Source organism: Lepisma saccharinum, chromosome 25 (genome assembly GCF_977018435.1).
Source record: "Lepisma saccharinum chromosome 25, izLepSacc3.1, whole genome shotgun sequence".
Classification (NCBI taxonomy): Eukaryota; Metazoa; Arthropoda; class Insecta; order Zygentoma; family Lepismatidae; genus Lepisma; species Lepisma saccharinum.
Genome location: NC_139253.1, coordinates 43,211,780 through 43,229,793, shown reverse-complemented (window position 1 = coordinate 43,229,793; position 18,014 = coordinate 43,211,780). Strand labels below are relative to the sequence as shown.

The window sequence follows — 18,014 nt, the reverse complement described above, 5'->3', positions numbered from 1 at the left end:
TGATAATTAGAGCTTCAGTAGGACAGCACCGCGGTGGCTCAGTCGGTAACGCGTCTGACTACCATGCTCAAGGTCCCGGGTTCGATCCCCAGCCGGTTCAAATCCGGGAACTTTTCTAAGGTTGGAAGCGGCCCCGGCGCCCACCCAGCGTCGAATAACATGGGTACCTGGGGGAAACCCTGGGGGGTAAAGGCGGTCAGGGGCGTGATGCTGATCACATCACCCCCACTCACGACCGGATCAAGAAAGTGTGGGGCGTTACCCCCACACCCCCTATACGCCTTCATGGCGTGGTGCTATGCACAGGGGAGCACTTTACCTTTTTTTTAGAAGGACAGCACCAAAACAGACACAAACACTACAGCAACTCTCCTCTAGTACGGTGTATGGTCTCCCCTAATGGCCAATATTGCTGCATACCTGCGTGGCATGGATACGTCGCCACTCTGCCAAAAGGGCAATTTCCAGCTCTGCACGAGTTGTGGGAGGTGCTGATCGAGCTGCAACTTGTCGGTCTAGTGCATCCCAGTTGTGCTCGATTGGATTTAAGTCTGGAGAGCAAGCTGGCCAGGGCAGACGCTCGATACCCTCCTGGTCCAGCATGTCGTCCACCAACCCAGCTCGGTGTGGACGAGCATTATCATCCATGAAACGGAAAGAATCACCAATGGCACCAGCATAAGGCACGACATAAGGTCGAAGGATCTCGTCTCTATACCTTCTAGCTGTCAGGTTGCCATCATTCGGCGGCCCGTATGGTCTACGCGTAGTTGGAGCTCCGCAATTTCTCCCGAATTTAGCCTGGCTCATTGAGATATTTATATCTAGAACTTTATATATTCCACTCGCCGGCAACTTGCAACTATTTGCATAAGCGTCGTGAAGTGTTGTGATACCAGGAATTGAATAATCAAAGATTACAATGTCGAAGCCATCTATCAATACAGTTTCAACTCGGGTAGACGGTGTGGAGTCGATGCTACGGGACTTCGAGAGCCGCCTGCAAGAGATCGTCGAGCAGCAGCCAGCCCCTAACAGCGTGGACAGCAGCGCCGTTACACCGTTGCAAGATCTCTGCGCTTCCTTCAAGAAATTCAAGGAGGAGGTTGAAGACACATTCAAAGTTGTGAAGTCCGACCTGCAGATTTTAAGGAAGGAAGCGGCAGAAAATGCCATCAGAATCGACGACCTCGAAATGTACTCTCGGAGAAACTGCCTCCTCCTGCATGGAATTCCTGAAAGATCAAACGAAAATACAGACTCCCTGGTACTTGACGTTCTCCACCGGAATCTAAACCTACAACACATCACCCTGGAGCACATCGAAAGATCTCACCGCCTTGGCCCTCAAAGAAGAACCGCCGCCGATGCCGTCCGTGAAGGAAGGAGGCCTATCATCTTTCGTCTGACCAGCTACCGCACCAGGGACGAAGTTTGGAGGCGGAAGAAATCTCTGAAAGGGACGAAGCTGCTCATTACCGAATCCCTGACGTCCGTGCGACAAGATGTGTTGCGGAGGGCAAAAGACCGCCACGGCCAACGGAACGTGTGGACCCAAGATGGAAGAATTATCATCCTCTTACCGACTGGCCGAAAAGTATCCGTCACAACACTAGCGGCACTTGACAACATGAAATAAATGCGGGATGAAAAGTAAATTTGCAATAAGGATTCATGAGTGTATGTTTAAATAATGCAATTGTGTGTGTGTTGTGTGTTATGTGTTTTTATTGTGTACAAGCGCGTGAAACTATTTTTTCTTTGCGTATCAATTTTTCTTCCTTGTGCATACGTTCCGTCCATTTGAGTGTCTTTAAATTTAAATCTAATGGAAGTGTGTTATTTCTGTGTTCACTGCACCTGCCTTTCATCAACGCTACTTTTATGGTAAGTCAAATCTTTTTTAAACTAATTATATATGTAATCTCGTTTAAAATGAGTGCTTTCCATCCATTTGTCAGCACTTTTAAAAACCGTAAGAAATATTATGGCTGATAGAGACGATTTGTGTACTGTAAATTCGGCAACGCCGACGTCAAACTTTTTCAACCAACTTTGCAACATTTGTACCTCTCCAACAAACAGCAACAATGGCCTTTCCTACTCAACTGCAGCGCTACAAACGGAAACGGTTTATCCATATTCTGGGCCGCAGCTGAATCTTACACCCGGCAGCTTTAACGCAATTCATATCAACGCGCAAAGTATTCTCGCTCATTTCCTAGAAGTAGAAAATATAATTCAAATAAACAAAGACGTACATGCCTTACTGGTCTCGGAAACATGGTTGAAGGAGAGTCTTTCGGACGATCTGGTGCATCTTCCGGGATTTCGTTTATTTAGGAAAGACAGAATCGGAAAGAGGGGAGGGGGAGTGGCAATTTATTTGCGCGAGGACGTCCCTGCCAAAATTCTCTCAAAGTCGCCCGATGCCTATGAAGGTTCATCGGAATATATAATCCTCGAAATCAGTATCTGTCAACAAAAACTCCTCCTGGCGGTAGTCTATCGTCCACCTTGCACTCGCCTTGATAACTTCGAGAACGACGTTGCAAACTTTCTACCAAAATATTCACACACGATCGTTCTGGGAGATATGAATACCGACCTATGTAGCAAAAAAGAAAAGGTTATAGAATTCCGTGATACGTTCTCTGCTTTAAATCTTTCCATTTGCCATTTAAATCCAACCCACCACACGGCCACTTCCGACTCGTGGCTTGACGTCATCTTGGTTTCTGACGAAAATCGTGTAACGCGCCATGGCCAAATACCAGTGCCTGGAATTTCCTACCACGATTTAATTTACGTGTCCTATTATCTTCGCATTCCTAAATACAAAGCAAAACAAGTTTCATATAGAGACCTCAAAAACATTAACGAAGCCCGCCTAAATGAAGACGCTGCCCTTGTACCATGGCATTTAATCAGTACGTTACCTACAGTGGATGAGCAAGTCTTATTGTTAAATACCTTTATCCTCCAATTGTACAATAAACATGCTCCAGTCAGGAAGAAGCGTGTTTCGCGTCCCCCTGCTCCCTGGCTGACGGACGAGTTGCACCGGCTTATGGCGATGCGTGACAAAGCGTACACCAAATATAGGAAGGCGATCAAGGTCGGTGATGATAACACATCCATCTTTGAAAATTACAGAATTCTGAGGAACCGTTGCACCCAGGAAGTGCGAAAATCAAAGCGCCGATTCGCGTCTGAACTACTAACATACGAAAGCAAACCTGACGTCCTCTGGAAAAAATTGAAAATACTGGGAGTTGGGAAACGGAGAAACCACGAATCCGTGAATAAATTTCCACCGGAAGTATTGAACGATCACTTTTGTGATCTTCCGATCGTCGATGATAATGTGAAACACGAAATGATTCGTAACATTGAAACACGCTCCACAACTGCTCCAAAATTTTGTTTTTCTTATTTTTCGCCGGAACAGGTCAGAAAATCGTTACAGAAGATAAAGTCATCGGCCGTAGGAGTAGATGAAATTTCTATCCTCATGATTAAAAAAATTCTCTACCACGTACTTGCTCCTATCACTCATATTTTTAATTTTTCTTTAATTACCGGCGCATTTCCCTCGTCTTGGAAACTCGCCCTGGTACGCCCTATACCTAAAACAAACAACATAATAAACGTCAACGATTACCGACCAATCAGCATCCTCCCAGCCTTGTCTAAAGCCCTAGAGCATCTCGTTAGCGATCAAACCCGGGACTTTCTAACGCGGAATAATTTAATAGATCCTCTTCAGTCTGGCTTTCGAAGTAACCACAGCACTTGCACGGCTCTTGTCAACGTAACCGATGACATGAGGCTAGCCATGGACAATAAACAACTTACGATTCTGGTACTTCTAGACTTTACAAAAGCTTTTCAGACAATTGATCATGAAATTCTACTCGCTAAATTATCATCGATTTTCAATTTTTCCGACTCCGCGGTTAATTGGTTCTGCTCCTATCTACAAGAACGTCGACAATGTGTCGTTGACCTATATGGAAAATCGTCGTGGAAAAACATTCCATGTGGTGTCCCTCAAGGCACTGTACTCGGTCCCCTCTTATTTGCTCTGTATATAAACGACCTCCCGACGGTGCTTAACGGCTGTAAATACCATATCTATGCCGACGATTTTGAGTTATATTTCTCTTTCCCCCCGCAAGAAATACTGCATGCAATAGAAATTGTGAACAATGACCTTAAACAAATAAGTACTTGGTCTGCACACCATGGCTTACATCTAAACCCGACTAAAACCCAGTGTATTCTTGTAGGTTCCCCTAGAATTTTGAGCAAAATAGATAAATCTAGCCTCCCTAGACTCAACATAAATGACATTCATCTGCCCTTCTCCACTACTGTTAAGAATCTGGGTGTGATACTCAACCAACATCTCACCTGGGCAGAGCAAGTTAACTCTGTATCTAGAAGAGCTTTCGGTGCATTGCATTCACTCTATCGGCTCAAAAACTTCCTCCCTGAACGCATAAAAATTAAACTGGTCCAGTCTCTTGTATTTCCCATTGTTGACTATTGCGACATTGCTTTCTTGGATGTCAATCACGAGCAAGCTAAACGACTGCAGCGAATTCAAAATGCCTGCATTCGTTTCGTTTTCAACCTAAAATATTCAGACCATTTGACATCGTACTTTGCGAAGGTCGAGTGGCTTAAATTAAGCGATAAACGTAATTTTCATAAGTTAATTTTACTGTACAAAATCCTTCAAATAAAAGACCCGCAATATCTCTATAACCGATTTCAACATCTTTCCGACTTTCACAGCCACAACACCAGATCGCGCGAAAGGTCTCTGCTGTCCATTCCACTCCACAAATCCAACTTTTATGCAAATTCTTTTACTGTTACCTCAGCAGGCCTTTGGAACAAGTTGCCACCTGAAATTCATGTCTCTTCCTCAATTGTGACGTTCAAAAAATTGTTAAAGTTACACATATTATACAATGAAAATTAAATGTTTGATTTCCCTATTAATATGGCGGGTGCAGAGAATGATAGAAGGACGTAAGGCACTAAAATGAATTAGAGTAATAGTTAAGATGAATTATCATCAAAGTATACCGTATTGGACTGTGTTTTAAGTATGTGTAATATTGGACTGTGCTTAAGTAAGTGTAGTGTTATGTATTTGCTTGTACGTGTGTAAGGGCAAAGATATGTATGTGTGTGTGTGTGTGTGTGTGTCCGTATCTATAGGTTAGATTACCTTTCTTATATGTAATTTCTCTTTGTATTTTTTATTTCTCTGTAATTTTTTATATATTTTTTTCTTCCTTTTTTTTTTCAAAATTTTAATTATTTCATATTCAATTTTTTTGTAAACATGGTCAAGTGGAAGAAAAGGCTCCACAGCCTTAACTTCGCCATGTAAAAGAAGACGAAATAAATAAATAAATAAATAAATAAAATCATGGATGATATGTAGGTCCGAATGTCCACCAATACTGATTCCTGCCCACACCATCAGTCCACCGCCACCATATCAGGAGCGTTCGTGGATAAAAGCTGGGTTGTATCGTGTTCCGCGTTCCCTCCAGATGAGAACACGTCGACTGTCAGGTTTCAGACTGAATCGCGACTCGTCAGAGAGCAGAACGGACCTCCATTCGGCATGTCCCCAACCACGATGTTCCTCCGCCCAGTTTCTACGGGCTATACGGTGTTGTAACGTTAATGGAACACACACCATGGTTCTACGTGCATAGAGGCCACCTTCATGAAGACGATTACGGAGTTTGAAATGACACTCTGCGTCCCGTTGCTGTTTGCCAGTCACGTTGCAGTAGCGTTGCATTTTGCCCCTGTTCCGACGGGCTGTGATTAAGAGATAACGGTCCTTCCTCAATGTTGTTGCTCGTGGACGACCTTGGCCTTGTCTTCAGTGAACACTTCCTGTTGTTTCAAAACGATTCCATAGTCTGGATATCACACTTTGCGACACTCCAATGGCGTGTGCTACCTGGCGTTGTGACTGACTAGCTTCAATCCTTCCTATGACTCTCCAAGCCATAGCTTCCGGTAAATCACATTGGTGCGGCATTGCCTTTCTCACCTGAACCTTTGCCTTCCCCAACTGAACTGTATCGCTAACCAGAGACGACTAGCATACAACACCAGCACGCACACACTCCTCCCCTATACCCTTAGATATCACCAGTGCAAAGGTTACTTCATGTTTAAGGCACTGGAACTTTCGTTTACGGGACTTTAGCAGCTGATTGTAGCTCATACAGGCGCTGACAACATATCTGGTCTGATCCCCTACTTATTTTTGCCTGATCCCCTAATTATTTTGAGCAGTGTAATTTCAAGTCTATCTTATTTAGTCTGCACCAAATATTGTTTTCATGTGCTATATACTTCAGTCTTGATTAAAACGAGTAAGTACAAAAAAAGTTGTTTGAAAAACCAATTAGGTTTTAACATTAGTTTAAACCATGGTTAAGAACCAACCTTATTTGAGCCAGCAAACCATGTTTTATAGACGTCTGTTTTGGCTCATTGTGTAAAGGGAGCAAGTTGACTCGGTGTTGACTTACCCATCGTAATATGAATAATTGATGATACTATAGTTCGATAGATGCTATTATGTACACATAGATATACGTACGCAATTAGAGAAAATAGCGATTTAAAGCAGAATATAATTTACTCGTGATAAAGGGACTTGTATCTCACGATATCTTTAACTTATACTTCACATATCTGCTTATTAGTTCTACTTGAAGAAATAAGGCTTTTGAATTTTATATTCACAGTACTATATACAGTAAGCTTTTACAAAATCACTGTGATTGTGTGGCAACCTGTGTTGTTACATCGATACTCCTTTATGATTCACGCTGCCTGTGATCTATCGAGCACATTCGCTCTCCGTGTTTACCCCGCTTCTGTCCTAGAATAGACATGGAACAGCAAACGGCGTGCATGTCCATTTAACCGCGTGCACATTGCTTCGGTAACATGCCACAATTTCCACGCACCCGAGGAAGTAACATCGTTGTGTCGTAGCGAGTTCGGTATGGTTTTCACTTTTTAGAGTATCCGTCTACGTTTCCACAGCTGAACCAAGTTGTAAAATGACACTTTCCTCCTTGTGAAACAATTGCAAATGCTTTTGATGGACTATGTTCAAATTGATTGATTTTTTGGTGGGGAGAAGACGTTGGAACATTTTCGATATATCTAACTTAACCCTTGCTTACCCTTGCCGTACGAGAGACTTACCTGAGTAGGGCCTCACAGACCCACACTTCTTTTTATCACTAAAATTAAAAAAAAAAAAAATTGTTATTAAATCACTGCTTTCTTTGTTGATTATATATGTTAAATTATTAATTAATTATAATAATTACAAAAAATACTGTCATTAAATAAATAATAATAACCAATTATTGCATGAGTGCAAAAAATTATTTTTTTCATTATGGCTTTTCTGTTTATAGAGGTGCAGTTGTTTATTAATTATAATAATTACAAAAAATACCATCATTACCAACCAATTATACACTGTCATTGGTATGAGTGTCTTGAATGACAGACATTCCAAGATGGCGCCTGATATGCCCAACAAGTGCATTTTGTCTCCTATTTACATTACACTTACGTTTTTATGAACAAACGTAATACAGAAATATTGGAAACACCTTAGGGAAATGTAATTTATGTTCAATTTTTTGTAAAAATTTTCACAGTTGAAAAATCGAAGAAATAGAGGTGGTGAGCCAGACAGCCCCCTCCTTCTTCGGGTAAGCTAGGGTTAATGATCCAACAAAGGGGTCTCATCTCTTCCACGTAGTATAACTTGGACTGCAGTTTGCAGACTAGCGAATCACTGGCGTCTGAACTCTCAGACAGTATAGTCCTCTGTGGGGCTTGTGTCCTGTCCCTGTGTGTTTATGATTGTTCCTTCATCTATTTCATCCTATCGCCATTCATCATCATCTTCGCGATTAGCCAAACGTGGTAGAAATGCGAAGTAAAATAGAACAAATCAATCAATACAGCAAAATAGAAATCAGTTAAACATTTTCAGTAGGATGTCAGCAGCAGCAGCAGTCGTGTAACATTTCAGTATTTTTTAAAAAAATGTTCGCGTTCTCTTTTTTAACATGTTTAATATTTTGGTTCTACATATGTCGTGTTTTCATCATCGTACAATTATCGGTTTCCCTGCTTAAAATTACGTTCTAATTCTGCCCAACCTTGATGAATCATGATGTAAAAAGTATGGTAGAACATGATATATTCTGAGATTAACATTCTTTCTACCGTTATACCGTGGAAATATAAAGCTTGGAAAATAAATTTAGAAAGGGGAAATTACTAGCCTTCCCCATTTTAATTCGAACTTTGCATACTTTAACTCAGTACGTGGAGCTATCAACGTCCCTCTCATTCTGAAAAGCACATCTGACGCTTATGGCATTGTCATTTGGATAATCCTTAAACATCTCTGTACTTATACACCATAAGTTCACTCCCAAATATTTCAGCAAAGAACATAAAGAGATTTTGGTGAATAGAAATGAAGGACCAGACACAATTCGTTAAGATTTCAATCCGAAACTTTTGGATGAAATTCTGCGCACTAACTTTTATACAGTCATGAAGTTTTTAATTGCAGGTACAAATCTAACTCATTTTTACAACTTTTGTAACGTAATACTTAGTAATGTTAACTGCATCTACAAGTTAGCAAACGTGTGAACTTACGTAGGGTGTATTCAGGATTGCTACTGTTGCATTAAATATGTATGCAATATAAATGTTATGCTTTTTCTTCTCCGCATATCGAAATAATTGTGGACATTTTTTTTTTTGATGCACCACTTATTACTTCAGTTATTCTATTACAATGCAAAATGTATGATTTATTTTTAAATAGACAACGATAAAGATATTAGTTTTTTGGCTGATGAGTATTGGTCAAAACTATCTGTATGCAATGTTAATTGCCTAGTGCTTGCACTTATTCTAGTGCTACGAGAGGATACCTCTTCTAGCGTCTTTAGGTGATTAAATATCTTTGTACCGGTGGCGGGGATCGAACCTTGGACGGTCTTGGGTACAAATCTGGTACGCTAACTACTCCAGTAGTTACGTGCGAGCGTAGAACTACTGTCACTAACATTCAGGCAAGTATGAGGATATTGCATGTAGAAGCACAGGAATCGATTCTTCTGTTTTCATCCCCCGAGTTCCAATACCTCATGGAAAAACAGGTAGATGGCAGAAGCAGCTGCATCGGCAGAAGTTTCATTTTCTGCTGCATGACCAACTTCTCGACTACTCGGAGAGCCATCCATGCTTTCTAAAGTCACGCCCACTGTATTCGTAGATTCGAAATGCATCCACGCCATCTCTGACTAATATTGTCGGTATGTTAAAATATGTAGAGTAAACGTTTGTGAAATTATACTTTTTTTAAAATCTTTTGTGCACTCCGAAACTATTTAAGTGAGGGATGGGTGTACGACGGGTTTGTTGAACTTGCAATTAAACATTATTTTCCTATTTATATGTTTATTTCTTCCAGTTTTGGCTACTCGCCCCGGTGAGGATGATGATTAAATGAAATTGATGAAGGAACAATCGTCTCCTCTCCTCTCCTCTCCTCTCCTTCTCTCTTCTCTCTTCTCTTCATATCTCAAATTTCTCCTGTTCTCTCCTTTTGTCCCCACATCACTATTCTCTACAATCATACGTGGGCAGATCGGAAAGTAACGCACAATAATTTTTTTCGCAAAAAGTTTAATATGTTACAAAAACCAAACAAATCACAAATGAACTGACATCTTTGACCTACTTTTCTACATAGTCACCAAGTTTCTCAACACATTTCTCCCATCGTGGTACCAGTTTCAATATGCCCTGCTCGTAGAAGTCCGTTTGGTTGGAGTTTAGCCATCTGCGGACTGCTGATTTCACTTCCGCATCTGTCGCAAAGTGTTGGCCGGCCAGGAATTCCATCTTGGGACCAAACAGAGGAAAGTCCGATGGTGCCAGGTCCGGACTGAATGGTGGATGCTGGAGCACCTCCCACCCAAATTCGGTGAGTTTCTCACGAACAGGAGCAGCAACATGGGGACGGGCATTTTCACGAAGAAGTTTGACACCATCAGCATGAATGTTGCGGCGTTTGTCACGAAGGGCACGACGCAACTTAACCAAAGTTTTAATGTAGACTGCAGCATTCACAGTGGTCCCGTGTTCAGCAAAGTCCACCAATAATACACAAAACATGTCCCAGAACACTGTCACAAGCACTTTCCTAGCAGATTGAGTCACTTTGAATTTTTTTCGTACTGGGGAACCAGCATGTTCCACTCCATAGAGGCCTGCTTGGTTTCGGGCGTGTAGTGGTACGCCCACGACTCATCACCAGTGACGATTCCTTTCAGAAAGTCATGCCCTTCTGCGGCGTAACGCGTTAAGTGATCCACACGTGTCATCATTCGCTGGCCCTTGTGGTGGTCTGTCAGGATCTTAGGCACCCAGCGAGCACTAACTTTACGGAATTTCAACGTGTCATGAACAATGTGGTACACCGCACCATAGGAAATGTTGAACGTATGCGATAAGGTTCGCAGGTGCACACGCCGGTCGTTCACAATTGCTGCCTCAATGGCGCGGATATTCTGCGGAGTTGAAGCTGTAACCGGCCGCCCGGAGCGTGGCGAATCACTAAGGTTCACACGGCCCTCTTGAAAGAATGCACACCACCTGGAGACATTGCTGCGGTCCAGACAGTCGTCCCCACGCATGTCCCTGTGAATTTCACTCGGTGTATGGTCTTCGGCTCACAAAAATCGAACCACACTTTGCTGCTCTTCACACGTGGACGACAGTAACATGCGCGCCATGTTTGTTTCGTAGTTCAGGCTTCTCTCGCTAGAGCTGCAGAGGGGAAAAAAATACCCTCTGTGGTGCAAACTTCAAACTCTCTCGTCGTACAATTTCAGCATTCCAGCTGCAATATCTGGGGAGAAAAAAAATATTGTGCGTTACTTTCCGATCTGGCTAGTACCTATACACCTAGTCTTACCATAAATACTGTCACAAAGTTTGAAGTAAATTGACATAAAATGCTGAGAGATATTGTAATATCCTAATAACATTACTGAAATGGATGCATGACAAATCAAAATCACAAATCATTATTCAAAATGGCCACCCTTAGCACGCACACATTACGTAAGTCTTTGTGGCCACGCATCAATTGAATTATGCAACACATGGACTGGAAAATGAGCAACTGCCTTCAGAAGAGACCGCTTTAAACTTTCAATATTGGGATGTCTCTTCTTGCAAGCCATCTCCTGAAGCTTGGACCACAATTTGTAGTCCAAAGGCCAATCCGAAGTGGAAATTAAGTCTGGTACAATTGCCTCCAGCCACCGATGTGTTGTTCGGGCCTCATATGTTGGGGCTGAATCCTACTAGAAGCTCCAGTTCTGACCATAGAAGAGAGTGTTGAGATTCTTGACTAGTCTCTCAAGCACTGTCTGCTGGTACACTTTGGCTGATGTTTTGACCCCCTTTTCACAGAAATGGAGCGTGCCCTCATAGCAAATGTTCCAGACTTCATTTCCACTTCAGATTGGCCTTCTGCAAGTCCGGACCTATACCCTTTGGACTACAAATTGTGGTCCAAGCTTCAGGAGATGGCTTGCAAGAAGAGACATCCCAATATTGAAAGTTTATAGCGGTCGGTCTCTGCTGAAGGCAGTTGCTCATTTTCCAGTCAATGTGTTGCGTAATTTAATTGACTTACACAAAGACTTACGGAATGTGTGCGTGCTAAGGATGGCCATTTTGAATAATGATTTGTGATTTTGATTTGTCATGTATCCATTTCAGTAATGTTATTAGAATATTAAAATATCTCTCAGCATTTTGTGTCAATTTACTTAAAACTTTGTGACAGTATTTATGGTAAGACTAGGTATAAACATGATACAGAAACCCTCTCCCAAATTATACTTCTTGTGGGGTCGCCAGAGCCTCGTTTGATCTCGAGAATATATAGTTTCTGCGGAATGGGGCTTTGCATTTCAGGGCCTTCTGATGTAGTTTTAAGTTTATTCTGCTCTTTCGGTAATTGCAAATGTTCCTGAAAATTTTACTATAGATACGCAAAAGAAAAAAAGAGGAATAATGAAAAAATAGCAATGTTGACCAAAAACTTGTGTTCAACTTTTACAATTTTCAGTATTTTCACTGTTTTTATGTATTTCTCTCAGCGGCGAGTTTAAGTAATTTCTAATTTCTTTAATAGTTTGCTGCTTTACCGTAAATGAACAAGTTTATTGATCTTACTTAAGATTTCCCTAAAATAACAGTCTTGGATAGCATCAACACCAGTTTCCTCCGTTATTTGTTACTGTTTAATGTTTCATCTATCTAATAGTTTGTTTTATATGTAATTTAGTGATTTCCACAATGGAGAACGGTATTGCGTTAATCAAGTCTGGAGCACTTCGATAATTAATGTACGTAGAAGTGTAAATAATATTAAAGTTGTCTGTTTTGGTTGCCATTATAATTATTGGTATAAGTCTGATTCCATGACATTCTGTAGGTATAGTTGATATTACAGAAAAATATTGTCAAGGACAAGATTCTTCTCGGAATAATTTTTGTTGGAATTGTGTGAAAATTATTACTTTTATCCAGGTCTTATCAACTAAAACCACCACTAATTGGATATTTTTTCTATAGTGTCTCTGTGTTACAGAACGCTGAGTAGCTCATTTAACAAGAGTCGTTTGTTCTCTCTTCCTTTTACATCCTCTTTTCTCTCGTCTCCACAGTATATTTTAACCTAACGGGAATAATGACGTTAATGTACTGACTGACTGAAATTCACCGTAACATACAAGAACTCAGCGTGTAAACAACCATGGAAGCCTGCTATGAACCCCATATGCAGTGTCAACATCATTGAAAGATAGGGGGCCTACTTCATGCACTTGGAGTACAGCATATCAAAATGTATGTTCAATTCGGCGCATAAATAACGCCATATACATTTAGCACTCCCCGCGTGCGTTTTTGTGCACCTTAACACACTAATGCAACATCTGAGATAATCTTTTAGTAGCCAACGTGTGAAGTACGGGCCAGCGTTATAACACGATACTCAATGACCATTGTGTTGCAGGTTATAATCGTAAAAATGTCTAATAAAACCTAGCTGCGTAGAATTTAAAATGATGTTTTCGATTACAGCACTTTTATAGCGTCCTCTTGTGCATCATTTCTTCCTCCACCATTTTAGTGGTGGATTTCTGCCTAACCTTTTAGGAAGAAGGTTTCCTCCAGAAGCGCGCGTTGTGAGACTTTAACGGCTCCGCGAAGCCGAAATTCATTCAGGTACTTTATATATTAAACGTAAACCGCAGCCGTCGCTTCCACATATAACACGAATAATTCTGACAGCTTTTATTGTCGCTAGTATAAAGGAATCTCGCGGTAATGGAAAGCATTGTTGAGGCTCAAGTGATTGCGTTGATGCCTCTCCTCGTGGATCTCATAAATCACCTGCTCTAAACCTTCCTCCCTTGATCGCGCTTTTTTGTGTTGTCCTCCTCAGACGTGATAAACCTGGGGCGAAGATGTGGATTGGTCGTTCAGCTTCCCACTCTGGAGTTCGAGTTGAATCTGTGGGTGCTTCATGGTCATATCGTAAATTATGTTTTGCCAGGTTGCTCGAGAGTAGGTGAAACAAACGAATTCACGCGTCCATAAATCAAAGTATTGCCATCACAAAAGTGCCATTATGATATTGACAACGATCTTCATTGCAAAAAACAATATGGTTACCAAATATCCACGAGACATTGATCTAATCAGTGCGTATATTTACCCTGTTTTTCTTGATTATTATAATTTAATGGCTTTATTTCATGTACATGTTAAGGGCCATTGCCTAGTATTTATAAATATTCAATACCATGTTTCTCACTGACTTCGAAATCCTGGAAAAACTGAAGAAGTCAGTGAAATCATCCTATGGGTGAAAAATAATGAAATGTGGAAATATATTTAAAAAACTGAGAAAACAACAACAAAAAACAAGTGTTTTATAGTTTCCAGGATTCTGGCTTTTTCGTGATCAACTTCTTAATGGGAGATATTCCATCTGAAAATGTTTTTGTAGATAACTTCTTGTTCATTCTGTTAAAATAGGAAATGCAGTGTGACACAGTAAAAGTGATCAATAGCAGGTTAAGTATCACAGAATGATCTTGAAAATTATTTTAATATTGCCTTGAAAACTTGGGAAAGTCATGGAATTTGTTTTGCCAAAACGAGTGGGAATTGAATACCAAATTCGTTTTACCAATGTTCTAATAGTTTTTTCCCTTGCAGTATTTCTCCACCTTGCTTTTATTGTAAACGTTTAGTGACGACTTTCTAAATAATTGTGAAATACTCATAACGTTCAACCTTTGTAGCCTACTTTTCTAGGTGGTTCGAATTTAAATTTGGATTTTTTCCCCGGATGTGACTGTCTTGGTTTTGTTCAACTTGTTTCTTTTCAATTTGATTTACTACAAGTACATTGCTTTTGCAGAATGTTATCATTTTCAGTTCTGGCGATAATAGATTCAAGTCCTTTGTTTGATGTTTTTTGTTATAAATAGGGTTCTTCAATTGTTGAATCTGACCATATACAGGTCTGCAGTCCATTCCAAGAGGTCTTCTTTGTACGTTTTCGACTCACCACTCCAATGCTTTATTTTACTCTATCTTCTCGTCACTATATTTTTTGTGCAAGCAAAATTAGCTACCAACGGCTTTACAGTTTGACTAGTAGTGTGATTGCACAATTTTAAACCGTGTTACGGTAGAATTAATATTTTGAAACCAACTATCCGGCTGTTGCCCGTTTCAGAATGAATTTAGTGGCTGTTTGAGGGAATATTCAGCGGAAAATGAATGCTTATGTAAATTAGTGCTGTCGGGCCGGCATCCTGTTTAAAACTGGCTACTGCAAATTAAAAACACAAATAACTCAGTTCACAGTTTTCAGTAAAAGCAAGTTTAATGTGACATGAAGGTGTTGCATTTCATCTGCTGTTTTCAAAAAACGTAAGGAAACAACATTTCCATTTAAATTCTTGTCAGTAGTATGGTTGTTGAGCAGGATTTCGTTTTATGAAGTGTGAAAAGTAATGTTTAACTTGTTCTCTTAAAGTATTCATTCAGAAGTATTATCTTCATTTATTTAGGAGTGTAAGGGATTGCTTTTTGGCAAACACCTAATGCCAGGTGTCAACCTGTTCCACGTAGTACACCATGAACTGCATTTTACAGACTAAAGATGCTCTGGCGTCTGGCCTCACAACCAGTATAATCCTCTGCGAGGCCCGTGTTGCGTGTTGTCCAATTGTGTTTGTAATTGTCCTTTCATTAATTTCATCATATCACCCTTCATCCTCCTCTTCGTGCTTAGCTAAAAGCTTATGTTCATGTTAGAATCAGTAATGATAAGCATATGTTTCCTTGTAAAGAAGGCTGTATTCCATTTACTACAGTAGTAAAAAGATGGCTGAGCATGTAAGAATTAGCTCTATAAGATCTCGATATTAAAGGAAACTACCAGTTTGTTTGGTCTTGTGTAGTCGGGGTTTACAAGAAGTTAGATATTAAAAAATCAACTCGTATGTCTGTGTGTACTACTCAGTTCTTGTAGTGGAGACCATGCTTGCACATTCCTCGTTACTATGCTCATCCTATGAATTACATTTTTTTGGCAGATGCCCTTTGTTGAGTCTAGTTGTAATCGTAGCACGGTTTTGTTTATTTCGACAATTCGTGGAACAATAACTAGACGAAACCCAACTAGCTTTATTGAAAGAAAGAAAATAAATTGTCGAAGACAGCTGACCCATCGTACTTTCCAGCTTCGAACTATCAGTAGAGCTAAAGCTTTTGAACAACTATAACGACGCACGTTTTTAAGAAGCGATATCGGGCGGAGCTACGGAGAGCGTGTCCTTGACGACCAGCCAATGGCAGGAGCGCAACGTTTTACAGTTAGGAAACTGCGGCGCGCAAGTTAAACACCATGTTCTGTATTTTTCTTGTGCGCAAGAAGTTTTCATAAAACTTGCCACTTTAAGGTTCATCATTCATAAGATGGGACACGACATTTTGAACCTGACTGTCCAAGTTCCATGAATTTCCGTCGCCTACAGCCGAAGTTATGGTTTCTCGAAGAAACACGGGAAACAATACGTCTCTACACACAAACAATGACCCTTTCGTTTTCCTTCAGTGTTCCGTTTTTTTTTCTTCCGTTGCCACCGTGTTGATCCCGCTGAATTGTTGTGTCTTGGTAAAGCTATGGGTGTCAAATTAGGCTGAATATACACAATGACCTTTCATTATCGTGGGCGTTCACGAACATTGCGAGTCATTTGTCAGTTTGAGTTCAGCGTTTTCGTAACAAGGGCCGTGTAAAATAATTTTACTCGTACGCCACGAAAAACAGTTGTGAGAGAATTCAATACAGCCCTTATTGATTGATTGATTGATTTGATTTATTTTACTTCCCTTTTCTGCCACTTTTGGCTAATCGCAAAGATGAGGATGGGTGATGATATGATGAAATTGATGAAGGGACACTTAAAAACACCTTTGCCCGGGCCGGGGTTCGAACCCTGGCGTTGTAGCGCGTGGTGCACTACAACTCTTATGTTCGATAGTTGTGCAATAGTGTGTGTTCTGTGAGTGTTATTAAATAATGTCTTCGCAATTAGCCAAAAGTGACAGAAAAGCGAAGTAAAATAAATCAAATCAAATAAATAATGTCGCTCTTGAAATCTAGTACCAGTAGTACAGGCACCAAGGGTGAAATATTACGTTCACAAGACAGAAATCTTAGTTTTAAAATGAATTCTTACTTCACGGAATTGGCGTCGGAACAAGTGCATGCTGAAACAGTGTTTTCTCAGAGTCGGGAACGTACGGCTAAAGCGTGTGGTGTATGTGTGCATACTGTGTCGCGTATTATAAAAGAGGGTAAAATATCTACCACAGAAATCAGTGAACCCCTATTCAAATCTCCTGGGAAAATCTCCGCTAGCAGTTGGTTTGGCAACAGCGCTAGAGCGCTGGCTGCGTATTGGTTGAACTCATGCTCCTTCTAAAAGCGTAAGCCGTTTATAGCAGTGCAATGTCGATATTGTAAGCTGATGAATGCCGGTGTTCATGTGACATAATCTTTTTTTATTGTTTCCTGGAGGTTGCTTCCAACTGTTTTTTCTATTTCATTTTCCTTTATTGCCAGGGATACTCGTAAATGTTGAACATAGGTAGATACACATGTAATCGCTGTATAATAACCCATGTAGTTCCTGAATCCGGTTGCTCGCCATCCGGGACTAATTTATTCAGGTGGTTGCGAGCAAGAACTTCAGCGCGCTGGTAATTGTCCTGCAGTACCTATCAAGTCCACACCGTCTGCATGCGTTAATAGTTCATTAAACCATTTCTCTCCCACCGCTATAAACTTTCCTGATTTACATGTAAATTCTGGAGTGGCATCAAACAAGGAAAGTGGACACGGCCATTACAGCTAAAGGCTGCTTATGTAGTCAGCTTTATCCGCTTAGGTGGTGATTGGTCAACTCACGATTACGCTTTCAAACATCCTGGGCTTGAGTCGACTATTGGTTGGCCGTTACATTGACGCTAAATGGCAAAGAAGGCAATGCATCTGAGATGGATATTTGGTGTTACTCAAAAGAGGATACGACGAGAGAGAGTTGAACAGTAACGTACCATTCCGCGTTATAAAGATCGTATCGACTTTCACTACCGGAGTAAGCTTACTCTTTGCATAGGTCCGAGATATTGGGGAGGTGGGCGGTTCTGGCTGGAATGTCTGGTGTGCTTACTCCTGGTATTGCTGCAGCAAAGAAGACAGTAGTAATGGTAGGAACACGAAGGAATGAAAGACA

At 40.8% G+C, this 18,014-nt stretch overlaps 2 protein-coding genes across 4 annotated transcripts in view; one reads left to right on the top strand and one right to left on the bottom strand.

Annotated features, from left to right (window-relative positions):
• The window catches only part of LOC145978872 (uncharacterized protein CG43867), a 936,647-nt gene that overhangs the window by 162,413 nt on the left and 756,220 nt on the right, over nucleotides 1–18,014 (top strand). The gene's annotated exons all lie outside the window — the stretch shown is intronic.
• Nucleotides 10,326–10,805, bottom strand: LOC145978754 (protein GVQW3-like). The gene has a single exon (XM_083111565.1). It carries the CDS (start codon nucleotides 10,803–10,805, stop codon nucleotides 10,326–10,328), a length of 480 nt encoding a protein of 159 aa, XP_082967691.1.